The 19899-nt window shown below is 39.1% G+C and overlaps 2 protein-coding genes and 1 long non-coding RNA gene across 3 annotated transcripts in view; 2 read left to right on the top strand and 1 right to left on the bottom strand.

The window, feature by feature from the left end:
* The window catches only part of LOC146003765 (transmembrane protease serine 9-like), a 50896-nt gene extending 34496 nt beyond the window's left edge, over positions 1–16400 (top strand). Inside the window, exons 11-14 of the mRNA XM_083142176.1 lie at positions 4798–5012; positions 11351–11556; positions 14214–14277; positions 16008–16400. Coding sequence (XP_082998302.1) covers positions 4798–5012; positions 11351–11556; positions 14214–14277; positions 16008–16129 — 607 coding nt within the window. The 3' untranslated portion in view covers positions 16130–16400. The remainder of the gene's footprint in view (positions 1–4797; positions 5013–11350; positions 11557–14213; positions 14278–16007) is intronic.
* LOC146003333 (uncharacterized) overlaps positions 1–19899 on the bottom strand; it is a 399672-nt gene that overhangs the window by 319187 nt on the left and 60586 nt on the right. The window lies entirely within an intron of this gene.
* Positions 17531–19899, top strand: part of LOC146003328 (trypsin-1-like) — a 62048-nt gene continuing 59679 nt past the window's right edge. Inside the window, exon 1 of the mRNA XM_083141607.1 lies at positions 17531–17792. Coding sequence (XP_082997733.1) covers positions 17724–17792 — 69 coding nt within the window. The 5' untranslated portion in view covers positions 17531–17723. The remainder of the gene's footprint in view (positions 17793–19899) is intronic.

The following is a 19899-nucleotide window of genomic DNA, read 5'->3' as shown; positions in this document are numbered from 1 at the left end:
TTATTTCCTCTTTAATATAATTTTCATTTGTTAATATTACTCCTAAGTATTTGAATTTGGAAACTGTTTCAAAAGAGTTGTTATCAATAATTAGATTTTGATTATTACCTAACACTTGGTTTCGGCCTGTAAGCATATATTTAGTTTTCTCTTTGTTAACTTCCAAACCTATCTCTTTAGCAGTTTTGAAAAATATTTTAGCATTATTCTTAATTGTAGTCACATCATCCCCCAGTAAGTCTACATCATCTGCATATGCTAACAACTGAGTCACACCATTTAATTTTAGTCCTTCTTTAGTTTCGTTTACCTTCCTAACAGCATATTCTGAGGCAAAATTAAAGAGCAATGGAGATAATGCATCTCCTTGTTTTAACCCATCATGAATTGTAAATTTGTCAGACATATTAATACCCACACGAATTTTACTTTCTGTTTCACTGGTGCATATTTTTATCATACTAACAAGCTTCTTAGGTATTCCAAACTCTACTAATATATTATATAATTTATCTCTTTTGACCGAATCATATGCTTTTTTGAAATCAATGAATAGCTGATGGACATTTTGATTATATTCCCACTTTTTTTCAAGTGTCTGTCTGATGTGAAAAATTTGATCTGTAGTTGATCTGTTGCGTTTAAATCCACATTGATAATCACCTATAATTTCATTAGCATATGGGGTTAGTCTTGTTAAAAGAATGTTAGATAATATTTTATATGTTGTTGAGAGTAGAGAAATTCCACGGTAATTATTGCAGTTCATTTTATCACCTTTTTTAAACACAGGAACAATTATGGATTCTTTCCACTGTTGAGGGATTTCTTCTTTATTCCATATTAAACAAATTAATTTATTTATTTGACATATTAATGAATTTCCACCGTATTTAATTAACTCAGCTGGTATTAAATCAATGCCAGGTGCTTTGTTATTCTTTAGCCTTTTAATAGCATCTTTAACTTCAGTCAAATTAGGTTCTGGAACTAAAGGTTCTGCTGTATGGACTTCATTCACTTCTGATTTATCTCCTACATGGACATTTAAAAGGTCATTAAAGTAGTTCTTCCATCTATTTAGAATATCGCTTGGGTCAGCTAGAAAATCACCGTATTTATCTTTTATCAAGTTTACTTTAGGTTGCCACCACTTTCTAAACTCATTTACACCTTTATATAAATCTCTGATATTCTTATTTTTGCTGTTTGTTTCAATTTCGTTAATTGTGCTTTTCAAGTAATCTCTTTTTTTACTTCTAAACGTGCGGTTAACTTCTCGCTTTATTCTATTATAATTGTTTAGATTTGTATCATCAGAGTTATTTAACCACCTAAGTCTAGCCTGATTTCTTATTTCTATTAGATTATGACATTCATTATCAAACCATGGCTTACTTTTTCTCGGTTTATGGTATCCTATACTTTCTTTAGCTGCTGATTCTATTGCATTACGTATGTGCTCCCAATTCTTATTTACGTCTGTTTCATTTATATTTTCATCATCATTTAAATCCTGCAAAACATCAAATCTATTTGACAGTTTAATTTGGTAATCTTTCTTAATTCTTTCATCAGTAAACTTTCCTGTATCAAATTTTAGAACTTTTAGATTTTGTTGCTTATGATTTATCACTGAGAGTCTTTCTCTTAATTTAGCAATTACTAAATAATGGTCACTGGCACAGTCAGCACCTCTATGTGTACGAACGTCAATTATACTAGTATGCCTTCTCTTATCAATGAGAATATGATCTATCTGATTATGAGTTTTACCATCTGGAGAAGACCAGGTATATTTATGAATATCTTTATGTTTAAAAGTGGTACTTTTCACAATTAAATTCTTTGAGGTTGCAAAAGTAATCAATCTTATACCATTATCATTACTTAATTCATGAAGACTTTCTTTACCAATCGTGGGTTTAAATGTCTCTTCTTTGCCAATCTGTGCATTACAGTCACCTAACAGAATTTTCATATCATACTGAGAAAATTTATCAAAGACCTGTTCTAACTCTGTATAAAAATCATCTTTAGTATTATCATCTTTATCTTCCGTTGGTGCATGTATGTTTATTAAAATAATTTTACACCACCTACCCTGTAAAACTGCATATGATATCCTATCATTAATAAATTCTACTGTTTTAAGAGCTGAGATAATTCTATTATTTATGAAAAAGTCTGTTCCAAAATTATGTTTTTCAGTACCACCATAGAAAAAAGTATAATTTTTAGTTTTACAATTCCCTTCTCCTGGCCACCTAACTTCCTGGACAGCTACTACATTTAATTTATACTTCACTATCTCATTAACTGTACACTGAAATGCCCCAGGCCGGTAAAGGCTCAGAACATTCCAGGTGCCTAATTTAATATCCTTATTCCTAATGTAGATATTATCCTTAGTCCAGGAACCTCCCAAAGTAGTCCCCACCCGGAGATCCGAACGGGGGACTATTTTACCTCCGGAATATTTTACCTTGGGAACATCCATGGCCTTATATTGCTGATTCTTGACATGGATTTTTACAGTGCAGAGTTGTCAGCTCTACGCCTAACCCCCAATATGAATGGAGGAACTACTACACAAGACAAACACAAACACAAACACATTAGACAGCACAACTACTACACAAGACACACACAAACACATCACAACTATAACACATTATAAACACAAACACAATTCATTCCCTATACACAATAAAAGTAAAACGCAAGTGCAAAACATGTAAATATGAAAATCGCAATCTCAGTAGTAATAGAAAACAAAAACGAAACCCATTTATGTTTCCCATTAAATCTGACACCAGCTGGTTTCTTCCCTGAAGATTCAAATTCGTTCAGATGACCTGTTATATCTGTTAGAAACGCCAGTTGTATATGAAAATCCATAAATATAACGTATTTTAATAAAAATACATAAAATTAATGCATTTTGCAAATTGGCTTCGCAGGCCGCCAGTTGGAAACCCCTGTTATGGAAAATACACAGGTCTGGTCAGTTACGTTACAGTTATTAAATTTAAATCAGAATACATGTACTACAATTCTGCATGCATTTATAAGTGTATTTTTCTACTAAGGAAGACATTTATGCAATTTTCACATGGCAAACAGCACCCATCAGATTCATTACCTGTGGAATGACACCAGACGACAAAACATTTCTCTCAAATATATCTTTAATAAATTGCTTAGGAAGATTGAGATTTTTTAGCTTTTTTACAAGCAAATCTATAAGGACTGCATCATATGCACTAGAAAGTTCCAGAAAAACAACTATACAAAATCCACGACGAACAATTGGCAACCATATGTCTAAAATAAGTGTAGTCAAAATATCTATTGTCCCCATTCCTCTTCTGAATCCCATTTGATATTTTGGTAATATATTGTTATATTCAATCCACCACGTAATTCTATTAAGTATAAGATGTTCATAATTTTTTTATAAGCATGACGCTAGTGCTATTGGCCGATAATTTTTAGAACATCCTGGTGTTTTTCCTGGTTTAAGTATTGGAATTATATCAATTTCCTTTCATTGAAGGGGAACTTGCCCCCTAGTCTATACGATATGTGAAACAGAATTTTTGGCATGATCCAGCTTAACCAGCATGCAACTCCATCTGGTAGTCGGGGCGTAGTGTTCACTTAGAAAGAGATGATCTTCGATTACAAAGAAATTTTTCATTAGTTAGTCCTACAATAATTTTCCTAAAATACTTTGCTATGCATCGGCTAACACACTCATGTACAAAAATAATCTTACTTGTTTAACATAAAATGTCAGAGGTGATTTTGTAAATGCCATTGAAACGAATATGTATTCATTCGAATGTATTGGAAATGGAAACACACATAAATGTGAGGCATTCAATTCCAGGATGAAACCTTTAACACACATAACAAGATAGAAATGTTATACACAAATTATACAATTTTTCTGCAGTTACAGTTTTACAAATTAAAATAAAACCTTATAATATATGCAGTGTTATATAATTACAAAGTGTAAGAATTTGCTACCATAATTTACATATTTAAATTTCCTAACATGGTCTTGTTAATAATAAATTGCTGAAGAGCAATGGAGCTTTAATCATTTAGCCTTCCTCGAATTAAACATAAATACGACCTCTCACAGCCAAGCAGTAAAGCCGTGAAGGGCCTACAGGACGTGGCGAATGAGAGATACTAAGGATCAAAAATCTTCCTTTTATATTCAAAGCGTTTTCTCAACACTTGAAATTACCACCAACTTCAAATTCCAGTGCGTACTTATGTATAAAAACATAGGCGTATCCACGATTCTTTCTGGGGAAGGGAGCATGGTCACATGGCAAACGTGCACAAATATTTTCTACATAATCACAATACAATAATTCTACGTATAATATTTCCTCATTAAAGCATAATCGGTCGTTTTACAAACGACATTTTTTAAAAACTATATTTCGTATACATTTTTATTTCACTAGAAGAATAACATTAAAACTTTACATCTTAGAAACTCTTCAGGCGAGTCTAGCAGGCCTCCGTAGCGGCGACGCCAGAGGTCCCGGGTTCGAATCTCTGCCTGTGCATGGGTGGTCCTTGTGTCACTTCGTCAATTTCATCATATCACTCATTCCCATCTTCGCGATTAGCCAAAAGTGGCAGAAAGGCGAAGTAAAGTAAACGAAATCAAATTTAAAAATAATGAAATTCAGGCGAGTCTATCAATTAAAGTACAAACAAAAAACTCCATTTTCCAATAAGCGTAACTAACATTCAGCTTCGTTGCAGGAAACAGTTAGAAGACATCAACGTTCTGCTGGGAGCACATGACATACGAGCTCCAAACGAAAGAACTGCTGTCGTGAAGATAGCGGAGAAGCTAATTCACCACGAGAAGTTTTTCTCATCACAGCTGCATGCCTACCAAGACGTTGCACTCATTAAAGTCAAAGGCACGATAGAGTTCAACAAAAACATTCGTCCGATATGCCTGCCTCCGATTGGTGAGTCCCCTTCGATAACCTTCGTCGCACACGTGCCGATCTTTTGTCGGAGTCGTTACAGGTGATGTGATGACACCAACATCTAATTTTGCACACGCACAGATAAAATCGGGATTCTTGCCAATACCTTGGAGGGAGCGCAAGAAGTGATGGACAAAACCGGAAAACTCAAATGGCTCCTGAGCTGCTTCAAAACAACTTCCTGCTTGACACAGCAAACATTTGTGGCTTGAGTCTGTGCATGGACGTTCAGGAAGGGGCAAGCAAGGTAAATGTTTCCGGGGAGGCAAAGGAGGCATATTTCTCCCCATATTAGTGACGCCCCCTCAAAAAACACTGTTTCAGTCTGAAATTATCATGTTCCTTCAACACCTTTATACTAATTAACATAAATTCCTGTGGCTGAAATGAAATTATGTGTGAAATATATACTTTTTAGGTAGACCTTCATTTTTCAGGTGCCCCTTGCCCCTCTTCTCGACGTCCATGGATCTGTGTCCTCTTTTCATTGCCTGAGGCGCAGTGGGGAGGAGAGGAGTTCCGGCAGCATGCCGACCCCTTCCGGGAAATTCGTCGTGTAGGACCACGTGTGCAGCTCAGCCACAAACCCCCTTTGGTTTCTGCTGCTGGCGTGGCGATATCCAGGTAGGAGATGACACCGATTTTATCGGTGCGTGTGCAAACGGGCTAAGGCTGGTTGCAGGGTCGGTACCGGCACGAGACAAGCCACTTTCGGACTCGTCTTGGCTTGTAGTGTCTTGTTTTCGGTCTCGTCCTATACAACCGTGTGCCTCCCGTTGGCTATGTAAAGTCGTTGCCTTGTAATTAAGGGTTCACGGATTCGACACCCGGATTGGATTAGAGATGGCCACAAAATCCGGATTTCAATTTATCCGATATCCATTTTAGATGCAACGGATAATCCTAATATCCGGATAGTACATATTTGATTAAGGATTTGTTGAGATCTGTACAGTGAAATACGAACATGACGTAAGTAGATAGTAAATATGCCTTCTATGACACCCCTGATTTTTTGACCTCTAAGAAAATCGCACCAAAACCTCAAAAACTCACTTTCTCTCCACGTTCCGCGCCTTATTTATTGCGCTGACGATGTTTCACAGCGCAGAAAAGCCGGTACGAGAAAATGCACTTTCTCGTACTTCAAGTACGAATGCACCTTATCGTAATTTTCCAAGTCCGGCCATGTTTATATATCGTGACTTTTGTAAACCTCTCGGAAGGATGTGATATTTTTCTGCCACACACGCACACGCGCGCGCTTCTTATTATTTCTGTATTGTGACGTGTGTTTTCAAGCAAACAAACAAACAAATAATAATTGTTTTTTTTAGGATTCCTGGCCCCTATAACCCCGCCAGGGTGCGTGGTACCCAACCAAAAAAAAAAGGTTCTAACGGCTGCGGTTAGATAACCACACCTCTGTAGAGTTTCACGTGTTTTTTTTTTTTTGTCCTATGGGACACCTCTGTTTGTCAAAAATTCGAGATATTTGCAATTTAACGCAGGACTTGGAAAAAATTTTCGGAAAATTTTTGGTTCCATGACGACCTATGTTTATTTTGGTATGGGAGGACAGAGGACACCGAGACTCGACCAACGCACTAAACCCGACTTTTCTACGACTATTTGTTCAAAAGTTACGAGTGATCAAAGTTTTGGAGGGTGGGTTAACTTCTTACCCCTTGACCCCAGGACCACCAAAACTTGGTACACATATTCTACACCTCCAAAATCGACAGGGGGTATCTAACGATACCGGATGGTGGTGTTTTTCGATATATTTTTTCGATAACTCTTACCATTTTCGAGATATTTGCAATTTAACGCAGGACTTAGAAAATTTTCGATTGATGAAAAAAATTGGTTCCATGACGACCTATGTTTATTTTGGTATGGGAGGACAGAGGACACCGAGACTCGACCGACACACTAAACCCGACCTCTCTACGCGTACTCTACGTCACCAAAAAAAATCGACAAGGGGAGATTTTTTGATAACTCTCACTGTTTGCAAGGTACTTAGGTTTTTGATAGACGACAACGACGGAGTCATCAATGAGTAAACATCTGAACTCGGTGAACAAGTCAACTTCTGCAAACATTCCCCGAGTGTGCGTGCGTGTGTGTGTATATGTGACGTCGGCCTGTTAAGAATGTCACGTCAATAATACTAGCTTGGATATGTCATGACCTTCTTTTTTTTATAGAGAAAAGAGAGAGAGAGAGAGAGGATCATGTAACTGGTGATTTGCTTGGCTAAGGGGAATTTTCTGAGCTATTCCAAATATTCCTGTATATGTGTGTGTGTGTGGTTGTATAGAGATTGATGCGCTTATGTATGTGTGTAAACATTAAGGCATTGACTTGTTAAGAATGTTACATCGATAATACTGTCTTGGGAATGTTATGCTCTTTGTGTTGATTGCTTGGTTAAAAAAGAATTTCCCAATTACTTGTTTTGTCACAAGAATTGTTTGCATTCCAAACATTCCTATTACATTACAGCTATATATGTGCATTAACTTGTTAAGAATGTCACATCAATAATACCGGCTCGGAAATGTCATGTCCTCTTCCTCTATAGAAGGTCATATAAATGTGCTAATTGGTTGGCTAAGGGGGATTTCCTGATTAGTAAATTGAGGTTATAAATACGTACGTATAAAGGTTTTGCTAATATGGAATGCTCTAGTCAGGGATTCGAATTCTATTAGGTTAAACAGCATAGAAATTTCACAGCAAGAATTCTCATATTTACTGACGATATTTCTTAACAACCTGTGTTGTGATTCCACTATAAACTGTATACAAAATATGCAGTCCCTGGAATGAGATGAATGAGGCTTATGAACCTCGACCTATACAGTTGTACAATCTGGCAATGAATGGATGTTTTTTTTTTTATTAAGCATAGCAGAGTGTTTTCGCTTATTTTAATATCAGGCAACAATGTTAGAAAGTGGCCCCAAGAATACAATTTAAAATCACTAATGTGATATGATTTTTTTTACTTGTGTGTATTTGAATATGAAAGTGAGGTACTTTAAATAATTGAGGGGAACAATCACAAATAAGCTTGCAACGGTATTGGGAGGTGTCACGAGTTCAAATTTTAGACGATTTCTGTTAATCTGCTAAGGCGATATCAGTACGAAAATTTGTAAAAAAGAAGAGGCAATTTTGGCTAATGGCAACGATGAGGATGAATAATGATAATTATGATGAAATTGATGTGTGGCACTTAGAAAACAAAACTTCAAAGTGTATTGCACCAACAACTACCCCCTCCCCAAATACAAGGCAGTTAACAGAGGTGTATATTTGTTGGTTTACGAGTCTGAGGGCCACACTTCAATTTCATCATAATTATCATTATTCATCCTCATCGTTGAAGTTTCAAGTCCACAGCGTTAAAAAAAAATCTTAAAAAATTGCAAAATATCTCGAATTTTTGACAAACAGAGGTGTCACATAGGACCTTTGAGAAAAAAAACACGTGAAACTCTACAGAGGTGTGGTTATCTAACCGCAGCCGTTAGAACCTTTTTTTGGTTGGGTACCACGCACCCTGGCGGGGTTTTAGGGGCCAGGAATCCTAAAAAAAAACAATTTTTATTTGTTTGTTTGTTTGCTTGAAAACACACGTCACAATACAGAAATAATGAGAAGCGCGCGCGTGTGCGTGTGTGGCAGAAAAATATCACATCCTTCCGAGAGGTTTACAAAGGTCACGATATATAAACATGGCCGGACTTGGAAAATTACGATAAGGTGCATTCGTACTTGAAGTACGAGAAAGTGCATTTTCTCGTACCGGCTTTTCTGCGCTGTGAAACATCGTCAGCGCAATAAATGAGGCGCGGAACGTGGAGAGAAAGTGAGTTTTTGAGGTTTTAGTGCGATTTTCTTAGGGGTCAAAAAATGAGGGGTGTCATAGAAGGCATATTTACTATCTACTGACGTATAAAAAAATATGTGGATAGCCTGCAAAACGGATAAACGATCAAACGTTCCGTAATCACGATTTCTAGTATAAACAACATCTACAGGGTGTACCAAAAGTCCCATTACCCCCCCCCTTGAATTGTAGACAAACCTGCAAAATGTTATTTTAACAGCATGCGTATGATGAGAGGATGGTATACCATTAAATCAGACCAATGACCACCATTTACTCCAGAGCACAGTATTATTCGCCTCCAGGTGCGATGTGAAATCCTCCGTACCATGGCTGCCGTGAGGGAAGCAAACGCACTGCGAACAGCTTCTTGAAGTTCCCCAGTTGTCTGATAACGATTATGGGCTACTTTCTGTTTGATGTGTCCCCATAGCGCATTATCACAAGATGTCAGATTTGGACTTTGGGGTTGCCATTTTAGAGGTGCTGGTAAATTTGGCGATCCTCGTCCAATCCATTTGTCTCTGAACACATCATTGAGGTATTCTCTTAAAATGGCCACCTGAAATTAAGATCTGACATCTTATGTTACGGAGGATTTCACATCGCACCTGGAAGCTAATCATACCGTGCCATGAAAATGGCGTGTGCACACAGATCATCTGGAGTAAATGGTGGTCATTAGTCTGATTTAATGGTATACCATCCTCTCATCCTACGCATGCTGTTAAAATAATATTTTGCAGGTTTGTCTACAATTCAAAGGGGGGGGGTAATGGGACTTTTGGTACACCCTGTACAGCCTGTCGTGTGATTGCGTAGAATCCTGGACCCTATCTGTGGAAAACGTCAATGGAGAAAACAATTTAATAAAAACTATACTCTGTGCCGGGAATCTCTGGGCGCAAGTAGTGACTCCAGGGAGCTCGACCTATAAACATGTGCGAGAGAACGGGATCGCGTGGAGGGGAAAGCGACTGCAGCTCCGCCCACACACTGTCTCCCCTTCTGTTCCGTTATGTACGGCATTGCTTCAGAGACTCCCAGGATAGAGCATATACCAATTGTGGTAAGAACCAAAGGTGATTGGAATGCTAGACTTGGATAGGCAGGACATCTAATTGAAATCAGTGACAGCATTGGTGTATACCCACTCTCTTTCTCCCCCTCTCTAACATTATGCGCGGCTTGCTCCACAGGTTCCCGAGACAGAGTATAAAGCAGGGTTGTTAAAGGTCCAGAAAATTTAAATAAATTCAATTCCGGTCCAGGAGAGAAAATCAGCAAGCGTAATCAGTTATAGGGTGCCTCTTCTTGTAGACAGTCTCCTCTAGCTCTGGGCACAGTTTGTAGTCCAAGGTACTGACATCATGGCTATCAGATGGCCAATCAAAAGTGGACATTAAATCGAGTACACTGGTCTCCAGTCACCGTCGCGTCATCCTTGCCTTATGAGCTGGAGCAGAATATTTCTTGAACATCCAGGATTCATTGTGAAAAATTTTTGTTTCAACAGTGTCACGAGAGGGTCCAGGACACTTTCCACATACACTTTCGCACAGCTTTTAAGCCCTTTTCTAAAAATGGGGCCTGGTGGAATTCTCATAGCTCATCCCCACCAAACCATGACTGAGGAGGGCTGGTGGCATCTCTGATTTTTGGGAACTCTCTCACAAACGTCTCGAGAGTTTGAAGCATACACCCTTTCATTTTGGCGGTTAAAACTTTATTCAGTGGTGAACAATTTCTTATCAGTGAAGAGAATCCTGCAATGCCCATTGGCAACGTACCGCTGCAGGAGCTGTCTCGATTTCAGTTCCCTCTGCTTCTTCACTTGTGTCGTCAGAAAATTTGTAGTATTCCACCGGTAAACTCCAATTCCAAGGTCTTCATTAAGTACCCTGAACATTGATTGTTGTGAAATGTTCAGCTCCTGTGCCATTATCACTTGCTTCCGGATGGGATTTCGGCGAATGCGAGCCACCACTTCTTTAACAGCCGCCGCTGTTCATACGGTGTGAAGTCGACCAAATCTTGGCCGATCTTTCATGCTACCAGTATCAGTGAATCTCTGGATTGCCTGATACACAAACCTTTTGCTGATCTTCGGGATTTTTAGTGGCTGGAAACTCTCAGTGAGTGACTTCCCAACCATAAGCAGAGCAATTACGGCTACTCTGTTTCCATATTCGCCCCACTCCATGCTAAGCACAAGAAGATACACGCTTGCTCTTTCACAGTTGAACACACAGTGGTCAGGAGTGAACTTCAGCACAAGCATGGTTCATGAGCCTGACTACCGGATGTACAGTCAAAGACGTAAGTTTGTAACAGTATTTATGGCCAGACTAGGTATTTTCTGTAAACCCCATTTTCTCTGGCATCGCTACTGTCTCCTTTGTTTTCCTTGCAGATTTCGAGCCCGGGGGCATGAGCGCCACCGTGGCGGGCTGGGGATTGACTTCCTACAAGGGCTCCCGCTCCACGAGCCTCCTGAAGCTGAATGTGAAGACTGTCTCGTGGGAAGACTGCATCAGGGACTACTTGTACACCGAGAATGTCCTCAAGAGAGACACATTCTGCGCCGTCGGGAAGAGGAACGGATCGGATTCGTGCTCTGTAATTTCATATTATACAGTGTCTTTTTCGGCCGAGTAGCCAGCGGGAAGTAAGATCGCATCTGCCGGCATTTAGAGCCACAGCTGTACGCTGACTTGCCACTGGACGCGTCAGTGCTTCATTATACAGATAGCTGGTGTCCAGTTTGCACGTGTTTGTGAAGTATTAAGGTGTTAACAAGCGTTTTAGATTTTGTTATAGTTTACGTATTACCGGTGCTTTTCTGCAGTCCTAATAATGCCACGCTATGCGTACAATTTGAAACAACGCATTTTTATGCACGACTCTTACGTCATTACGAATTCTTGTAGTGAAGTGTTAAAATACGTTTTGCAGCAGAATTCTCAGATGTTCCTGTTTCACACGGAGACAGTGTTCGGATACTTGTGAAGAACTTTAGGTAATCAGGGTCTGTTCTTGATAAGAACCAAAGTGTAAAACGGCGTGTGCTTAATGAGGAGAAACGTTGAAGTAAGGTCAAAAATCCCTCCACAAGAAACAGACATTTTCGTGACGTCTGCGTGGCGAGCTACCAAGCTTTCAAATTTGAAACCAGTACATTAAAAGAATTGAAAGGAAATATCACGAGGGAAATTGAAGCAATTTTGGGAGAGGAACTGATACGTGTTAGTCAAAATTTCCTTTAAAAATGCCGTAAATGTATGGATGCAGGAGGACATCATTTCCAACACCTCGCGTAACAAGGTACGTGCTTATCTTAATTGCAACTGTTAATGTAATTGCAGGAGTTTTTTCATTACATAGCAAGCGGCCCCAGACGCGGATATTGCATCATGTTTGCCGGCAGACGCGATCTTACTTTCCACAGCGCTAATCGCCGTTCCGCGGGCGACTAGACCGAAGAAGGCACTATATAATACATAGGCACACACATGGTCCTATCACATTAAAATTAGCTATAGTAAATACCAGGTGTTTCATAAATAATTAAGGGGTTACAAAAATATATTGCAAGTAAAGTATTGGACTTTCGTTAATGAAACCCGTCCAGAACGAATAGCATTTTTTTTCAACACCTACAAATATTCAATGTATGCACCACGGGTGACACGGCACGCATCAACACGATAGGAACGCAAACAGTTTGTGGGTGCATGCTTCGTTAAGTTGAGAGTTCATATCCCTTCCGCTAGGCGACACTCAAATCACCCACATCACTCAGTGTTTTGTGCAATGTTTTGGTCCCCAAGATCACACGACCTAACACCTTGAGACTTCTTATGGAGTTTCTTATTCGTCTCACCGATGCCGCGTGATACCGCAGTCCTAAGGGAACGTATCATCGCAGCGATAGACACTATCGACAAGCCCCTGTTGATGCGAGTGTTGCAAGAAGTAATCTATCGTGTCGATGCGTGCCCTGTCATTGTGTGGTGCACACATTGAACATTTGTAGGTGTAAAAAAATGTTTGAGTTCTTCGTTCGTTCTGGAATGGTTACATTAACGTAACTTCAATACTTTGCTTGCAATAATATTTTGTAACCCCTCAAGTATTTATGAAACAAGTGATATTACATTCTAAATGCTATCATATGAAAGCATGAAGTTTTTGTTTGTTAAGGGGCAGGAGGAACAGTTTCCACGTTCAGCCAGACGCGAGGACCCCATCATCCCTTGGAGACTTGGTTGTATCTGAATAGTACAGGAACACAGTTGGTTCCCCTCAACACGTTTTTTATTAGTTGAACGCTGAAGTTGAAGTAGAATAGGGGTGTTTACAATACACCTATAGTTCACAAAGGTCGTAGGTTCGTATAAAAATATATTACATAAAGACGTTTCCTGGAAACTTTGTTCTATTATAATTAGAGCTCGGAAGTTGATGACCTAAAAAAAATTAAAAAGAATGACCTATAGGAAGATCTTAAAATTATTTTTAAAAATCTTAAATAATTTTGGATCTTGAAATGAAAGTGATCTTTTCATAAATTGCAAGAGCGTAGTTGAATAATTCGATAAAACCCGTTGTTGGGTGGTTTCAGCTACCTCTTCATTTTTACTTCAAGGTTACGCCAGGTTTCAAAGTGCGCCATTTAACCTTCTTTCAGAGTTGGCCTTGCACTGTCAGCATCTGAAAATACAGTTGTTTCGTGTACATCATATTACACTTTTTTTCATGTTGTCACTAATTTTAGTTTAAAGCCAGAGATTAAAGCAATGATCGTTGCCAGCAAGGAAGCCTCAAAGTAGGCTTCACATAAAATGTCAGTCTAGGTAGTTTCAGCCCATAATCATCTATTTCATTTTCAAATATCTCGGTAAGATACACAAAACTGCATTTTAACATGGAGATGATGATTATGTTCACTTATTTGTCAATTTCACTTCGTCTTTTACTTCACGATCCATATTTCAGGACCCACTACCATAGACAAATTACGGAAATACGTTTACTAATAGGGTTCGAGAGTTCGAGTGTATTTCGTTCGTTCGGTCGTTTTTCGCTCGAGCGGAAGAACTATCAATTCTGTGTGCCATCTAGCGTTGCCCGTGCGAACTGTTAGCCGCTCGAGCGAGAAACGCTCGTTTCAGCACTCTAGTAGCAACTAATATTCACAAAAGTAATATATTTTACTCGTATTTAAGTTTGTATGAAATATTAATTTATATCTAGAAAACACGTTTCTTTTCCAGGGCGATAGCGGGGGTCCGTTGATGGCTTACGTGCCAGGCAGCAAAACAAAGATGCAAATTATAGGTATGCAGCATTACGACATTAGCTTTATTTGTTATTTCAAGTTTTTTATTCACTGGAACAGACGGCGAAATTATATTACGTGTAAATACTGTGCAATATCAAGAATCAATGAACAATCGGTATTGCAATCTTACTCACGTGAAACGTTGCAATCTGCTTCTTAATGAAGCTAAAGGAAAAACTTCAAACGTTTCCGCCATGTGCACTAATCTGTGTACTCATGGACTTCCGCAGGATTTTTTCCAGTGAGGGGCAAGCATGGGAGTTCCTCTCCAGGGGGGAGGCAAACGAGGCATATTTCTCCCCATAATAGTGTTGCCCTCTCAAAAAACACTCCTTCAGTTTGAAGTTATCTAGTTTCTGCAACACTCTTCCAATAATTAACATAAATTACTGTGATTTGAAATGACATATGTAACACGATTACGCCTTGTTCCCGTGACAGAAAAAAACTGCATATGCTAACCAACGCGGTCTATATTTCAGTAAACAACATTGTTAAGTGTTTCTTACTGAAATATAGACTGCCTTTGTTAGCATATGTAGTGATATATACAGTGTGGCCAGAAAGTCCCTTTACACCCGAACTAAATGCGTGTAACAATGTAAGATTGTAAGATATTTAAAATTTTTACCTCCCATCCTGATCATTGATATAGCAACAGTTCTCACGTGAATTGCCACCTGCCTGCAGCGTAACTGCCACTTGACTGCCCGCGGAGGGAGAATAAAGTCTGTGCTTTTACCAGTTCATTGTCGCACCTTCCCGTGTTTGGTGAATAACAATGGTAGGTACCAGTGACTTCACTTTGGAGGTAAGGAGCCACCAAGTCATCAGATGAAAGCTTTTCTCCTGGGAAGTGTTTTGGATGCCCCTCGTTCTGGTCGTCCATCAACCCGAAAGGAAACTTGTGCAGCCGTTAGTGTGTCAGTGATGAGTTCACCCTGCAAGTCGACCAGAAAGCGTTCTGCAGAACTTTGAAATGCAAGGGTCACAATGCAGCTCCACATGAAAATGGACTTAGGCCTGCACGCATTCCGGCCAATGGCAATCAATGGGCGTTTCAAGCTGTGCAGGGATCATGGAGGTGCACATACGGATGTTTTGGACAACTAACTGTAAATATTATTCATGTAGGGATGAAATTAGTGGAGGTGTAAAGGGACTTTCTGGCCACCCTGTGTGTGTGTAATACATAACTTTATGGTAACATTCATTTTCCAGGGGGGAGCTGTAGGTCTCCCTTCCCCGCCTCCTTCCGGACGTCAATATGTTTTATTTTTAGTAGTTTTCGGTATTACGCATATATTTTGCTTCGTTACGAGATCTGAGTATACTCTGTTATCTCTGGAGCAAGCGAACGAAAACAAGTCTTTAAGCAAGTAGTGATGCGGGACGGCTCCACCAATGCGCACGTGAGAGGGAACGTGATTTCGTGGAGGAGGGAAAGCGACTGCAGTTACCAGCCTTCCCAGCAGCATGCACTGCTTCGCTCTCCCCCCTCCCTCTTCTTCTGCAGCTATGCGCCGCCTTGCTCCAGAGATAGACAGAACAGAGTATAGACCGTTCCTAATTCGAGTAATCAATTTTCGGTACCCGGATCTCATCCGATCCATATCCGCACGTTTTCGGAACCAACTAACTTGGATTTGATACGTTTTGGACATCCCTTGCACATATCTAAATATGTATACATAGTAATTCATAGTACTTGTCGTTGTCTTCCTAGGCATCGTTTCCTGGGGCATAGGCTGCGCAAAAGCGGCATATCCCGGAGTGTACGTGAACACTGCGCACTACCTCAATTGGATCCTGGGGAAAATTAGAGACGGAGCCTTCTGTCGCCCATAGCTCTCTCGAGGAGCAAGAACCCACCGACGAGAAGACGCATTTTTTTAACAACAGAGACCCAGACTGCCAGCCTTGTGAATGTTATTACATCGTTATTATGTACTATGTTATTTTGCAAAATCCCTTCTTTGTAAAATAAAATAATCGGTCTTTAGATGTTAACAGTTTAGCAGCCTCCATCAGTGGTGCTGTCTGCAAAGGACCATGTTTTTAAGTTCTACTCGATACAACCAGGATCAAGCTATTACTTGTATTACTGTATTGTATTAAAATGTCATTAAAAGAAATATTGTATTCCTTAATTGTAAGTCTATTAAGCCAAGCTTACCCAAGGGGGAAGGGGTGTCCCGCCCACCACTTCCATTTTTTTCAATTTTTCATATTCAATTTATGCCATAATTTATTTATTAATATTAGATTTCAAGGGTACGCATTAATCTTCTCCATATATATAAAAATGGATGTATGCGTGTGTGTGGGTGTGTGTGTATGTTTGTTTGTTCCGGCATAACTCTAGAACGCCTGGAGCAATTTCAACCCAACTTGGTACACGTATCACTTGCAATCTGGAAAGAATACTTTGGGGATAGAAACCCCTGACACCCCTAGGAGTGGGAAGGGAAGGGGTAGCATGTAAAAATAATCGAAAACCATCCGTGATTCTATGCAATCCCCACAATGATAGTGTTCCTCGGGTTGTCTAACATTCAGACTGATATGATTTTGTTTTGGGAAAAAATGTAGAATCCATAGTTTTCGGAGTCGCTAAGCTAATTGGTGACACTCACGATCACATTTACAATTAGTTACATTTTACACTATAGTTAGGATTCATTATTTTCCTGTTCAATACAAGAGTGGGATAAATAAATGCCCGGGCATCGCCGGGTAATCAGCTAGTTATTAAAAAATTGTTGGAATCGAGCCATCGACTTTTTAAAAATGAATTTACCGGGCCGCGGTCTAACGAAGGTTGAGAATTCCTGTTCTAGAACACTGTAGCCAAACCTTGATCTTGACTTCTTCGAAAAATTTCAATGTTTCCCCTCCAAATTATTTAATGGAAAACGTGTGGAAAGGTACGACATTTGTCTATATTTTCCCCTCATCTAGCATCAATGCAAAACCTACCACCAAGGTAAGAGAGGTAATCAAACAATACGACTTTTTCATTTCAGGAAATATTCTAGATATCGTTAAATTCTGGACAATGAACACAAAATTAATCTCCCAGTTGAATTAGAACAGAAGAGAAAGTAGACATTAAAAATATATAAACCTGAATGCAAACAGAACAAAATCTTTGACAATAAAAAAAAATATCCCAAGATTCTACGGGACAATAAAAAATAAAATATATTTAATAAATATGATTTTATAACTTACAGTAGTTCCCAGCAGCTGAACGCTGTATCTTGAACTCCAAAATATCCGAAAGTCGACAGCACACACAAAACTGTCTTGCAATTTATGTCCCCGTCACAGTCTGTGAGATTTATGTATTATGTTAGAATTATAGCAGCAGTAAAAGACATGTCACTGGAAATAATTTGAGGAAATAACCTGCCGTTCGGATTCCGAATAGCGTTTGGAAATGTCCACTACAGGATTCAGCTTATGCTTATTAATATTAGGATGCAGCTCGGCATGGATATTTCACGAGGTACGTATGCGCGCCAGATGTGGCAAAATGTTCCAAAGTGTTTTTAATTAAATGCTTTTTAAACGTGGTAGTATTGTTCTTCATTCAGACGATGCGTATATTTACATTCTTTTACGATATGTGGTTCAAAGTATTTTTGTCTAAGATATTTTCCAAGAACACAGTAATTTCTCCAGTCATATTTTTGCATTGTATATGTTCTCCAGTTTTAGGTAAAAATTTTCACTGCTATGAAATATTTCGCTTCCGCTTCAGCTAATCTCTGGAGCAATGCCGCGCGTAGCTGCAGAGAAGGGGGGAAATCGACTGGGCAGAGAGGAGCAGTACACGCTGCTGGGAAGGCTGGTAACCCCACATAGCAACCAACAGTCTATCTTTACATTTTTTTCTTCCTCTCACCCTCTGTCGCGGACCAACGAGGTTTCGTCTGGTTTGTTTGATTGAATTGTTGTTTTAAATCCACTTTATGCACAGATAGGCTAGTAGGGACAGAACCTACAATTTAAAGTGGGGTTCGAACCGCTATGTGCCTCCACCGGGTATCGAACCAGGGACTCGATTAAAAGGCGACAACGTTACCACTACGCCATCGGGGAGGCACCTGCTCGACGTTTTGGCACAGCCAGTACAATCCCCCGTGTTGTTTCGCCCCTACATGCTTGTGATTTTCGCTTCATCCGTCTCATCCTCATCTCCGCGATTAGTCAAAAATGGCACAAAAGCGAAGTAAAATAAGCTAAATCAATTTAAAAATGTGAGTCTCCATGCACCCATAGTTTCCATTTATCAAGAAAGTTTTAGATCCAAGTAATCTTGTGTAAAAAAACTTGCCTATTAGTAATGAGCCAAAAACGTGAAAGTACTAAAGGGTAATATAATTTTGACATGTTTTCAACTGGTGCATATACAATGAACTGTAAATGCATTTATTATCTTATTTTAAGATGTGAATGAAATATTTCTTTCTAGAATGAGTCATTCCATGCCAAATCAACACAGATATGTGCAATTTTCAACCTGACCATTTCCGATTTTCATGAAATTTGGGGAGTTGAAACTATGCATGGAACTTAGTAACAATGAAAATTTTGAGTCTCGGCGTCTAGTAATTGTTAACTTAATCAAGGTCAAAGTTCACATAAATTGCCCTTTTTGAGGCCGCTTAGCTATACTAAATGTACTGTAACTCCGCCCCTATTTTGCCTAGAAAGCTCAAATAAAGCTCATTGTACAGGGAATTGAACAAGCTTTCCAGTGATATATAACACGCCTACCTTTGGAAAAAATATAATTTTGTCACGTGACCTTGACCTTTCACCTTGAATATCTCAAAACATGTCATCACCAAAAATCGGGAAAAAATATATTTGGTCCCTCATATCATACTCTAAAACATATCAAAAAATCATTTTGGGAATGCAATGGGATCAGAAGATACAAAATAATATGTGTAACTATGTGACTCATCAAAACCTCATTACATGAACTATGACGAGTCAAATGTTCCTTAACACCCCCTACAAAATGTAAAGGAGTTATCCTGGTCATGAAAATAATAGGTTAGGCACAGGAGATCCCTAGCTGTATGTGCCAAGCGCAGGTCCGGCATATTGTTGACCTCCATATTGAATTCAACTCAAAAATTTCAAAGGAAAGGGGGTGATGTGATATATGAAATCAGTCTAGAATTTCACGAGAAATGAAGAGGTGAAGGTTTTTTTCCAACATATATTTAACCAGAAGAAAGTTATTACTGCATGCTTGTAACCATTTTCTCCTTTTCGAGGTGCTATAAACAAAGCATTAGTATGGTCCTAACGTGTAAGGAACTCATCGAGATCACCCTGACATCTTGGGAGAGAAAGTAGTACACACACCATTGCATATGATTTTAATCAGCGACATTCACCAAATAGTTGAATAGTGAAGAATATTGGGAAAAGTATCTCAAACAATTACGTGACACTTCCTTTGGAATGAAAAAGTCTTCAGTGACGAGATGTTCACGGTGAAGTTAATAAAAGTAATATGCAATACCTGTGATTTGATAATCTGCAGTAGACAGATCCCAGCCGAATGGTTGTTGCTGTTAAGCTAATGATGTGGT

The sequence above is a fragment of the Lepisma saccharinum genome, chromosome 20 (assembly GCF_977018435.1).
Source record: "Lepisma saccharinum chromosome 20, izLepSacc3.1, whole genome shotgun sequence".
Taxonomy (NCBI): domain Eukaryota; kingdom Metazoa; phylum Arthropoda; class Insecta; order Zygentoma; family Lepismatidae; genus Lepisma; species Lepisma saccharinum.
The sequence above is the reverse complement of the archived record's forward strand: the minus strand, read 5'-3'. Positions and strand labels throughout refer to the sequence as shown.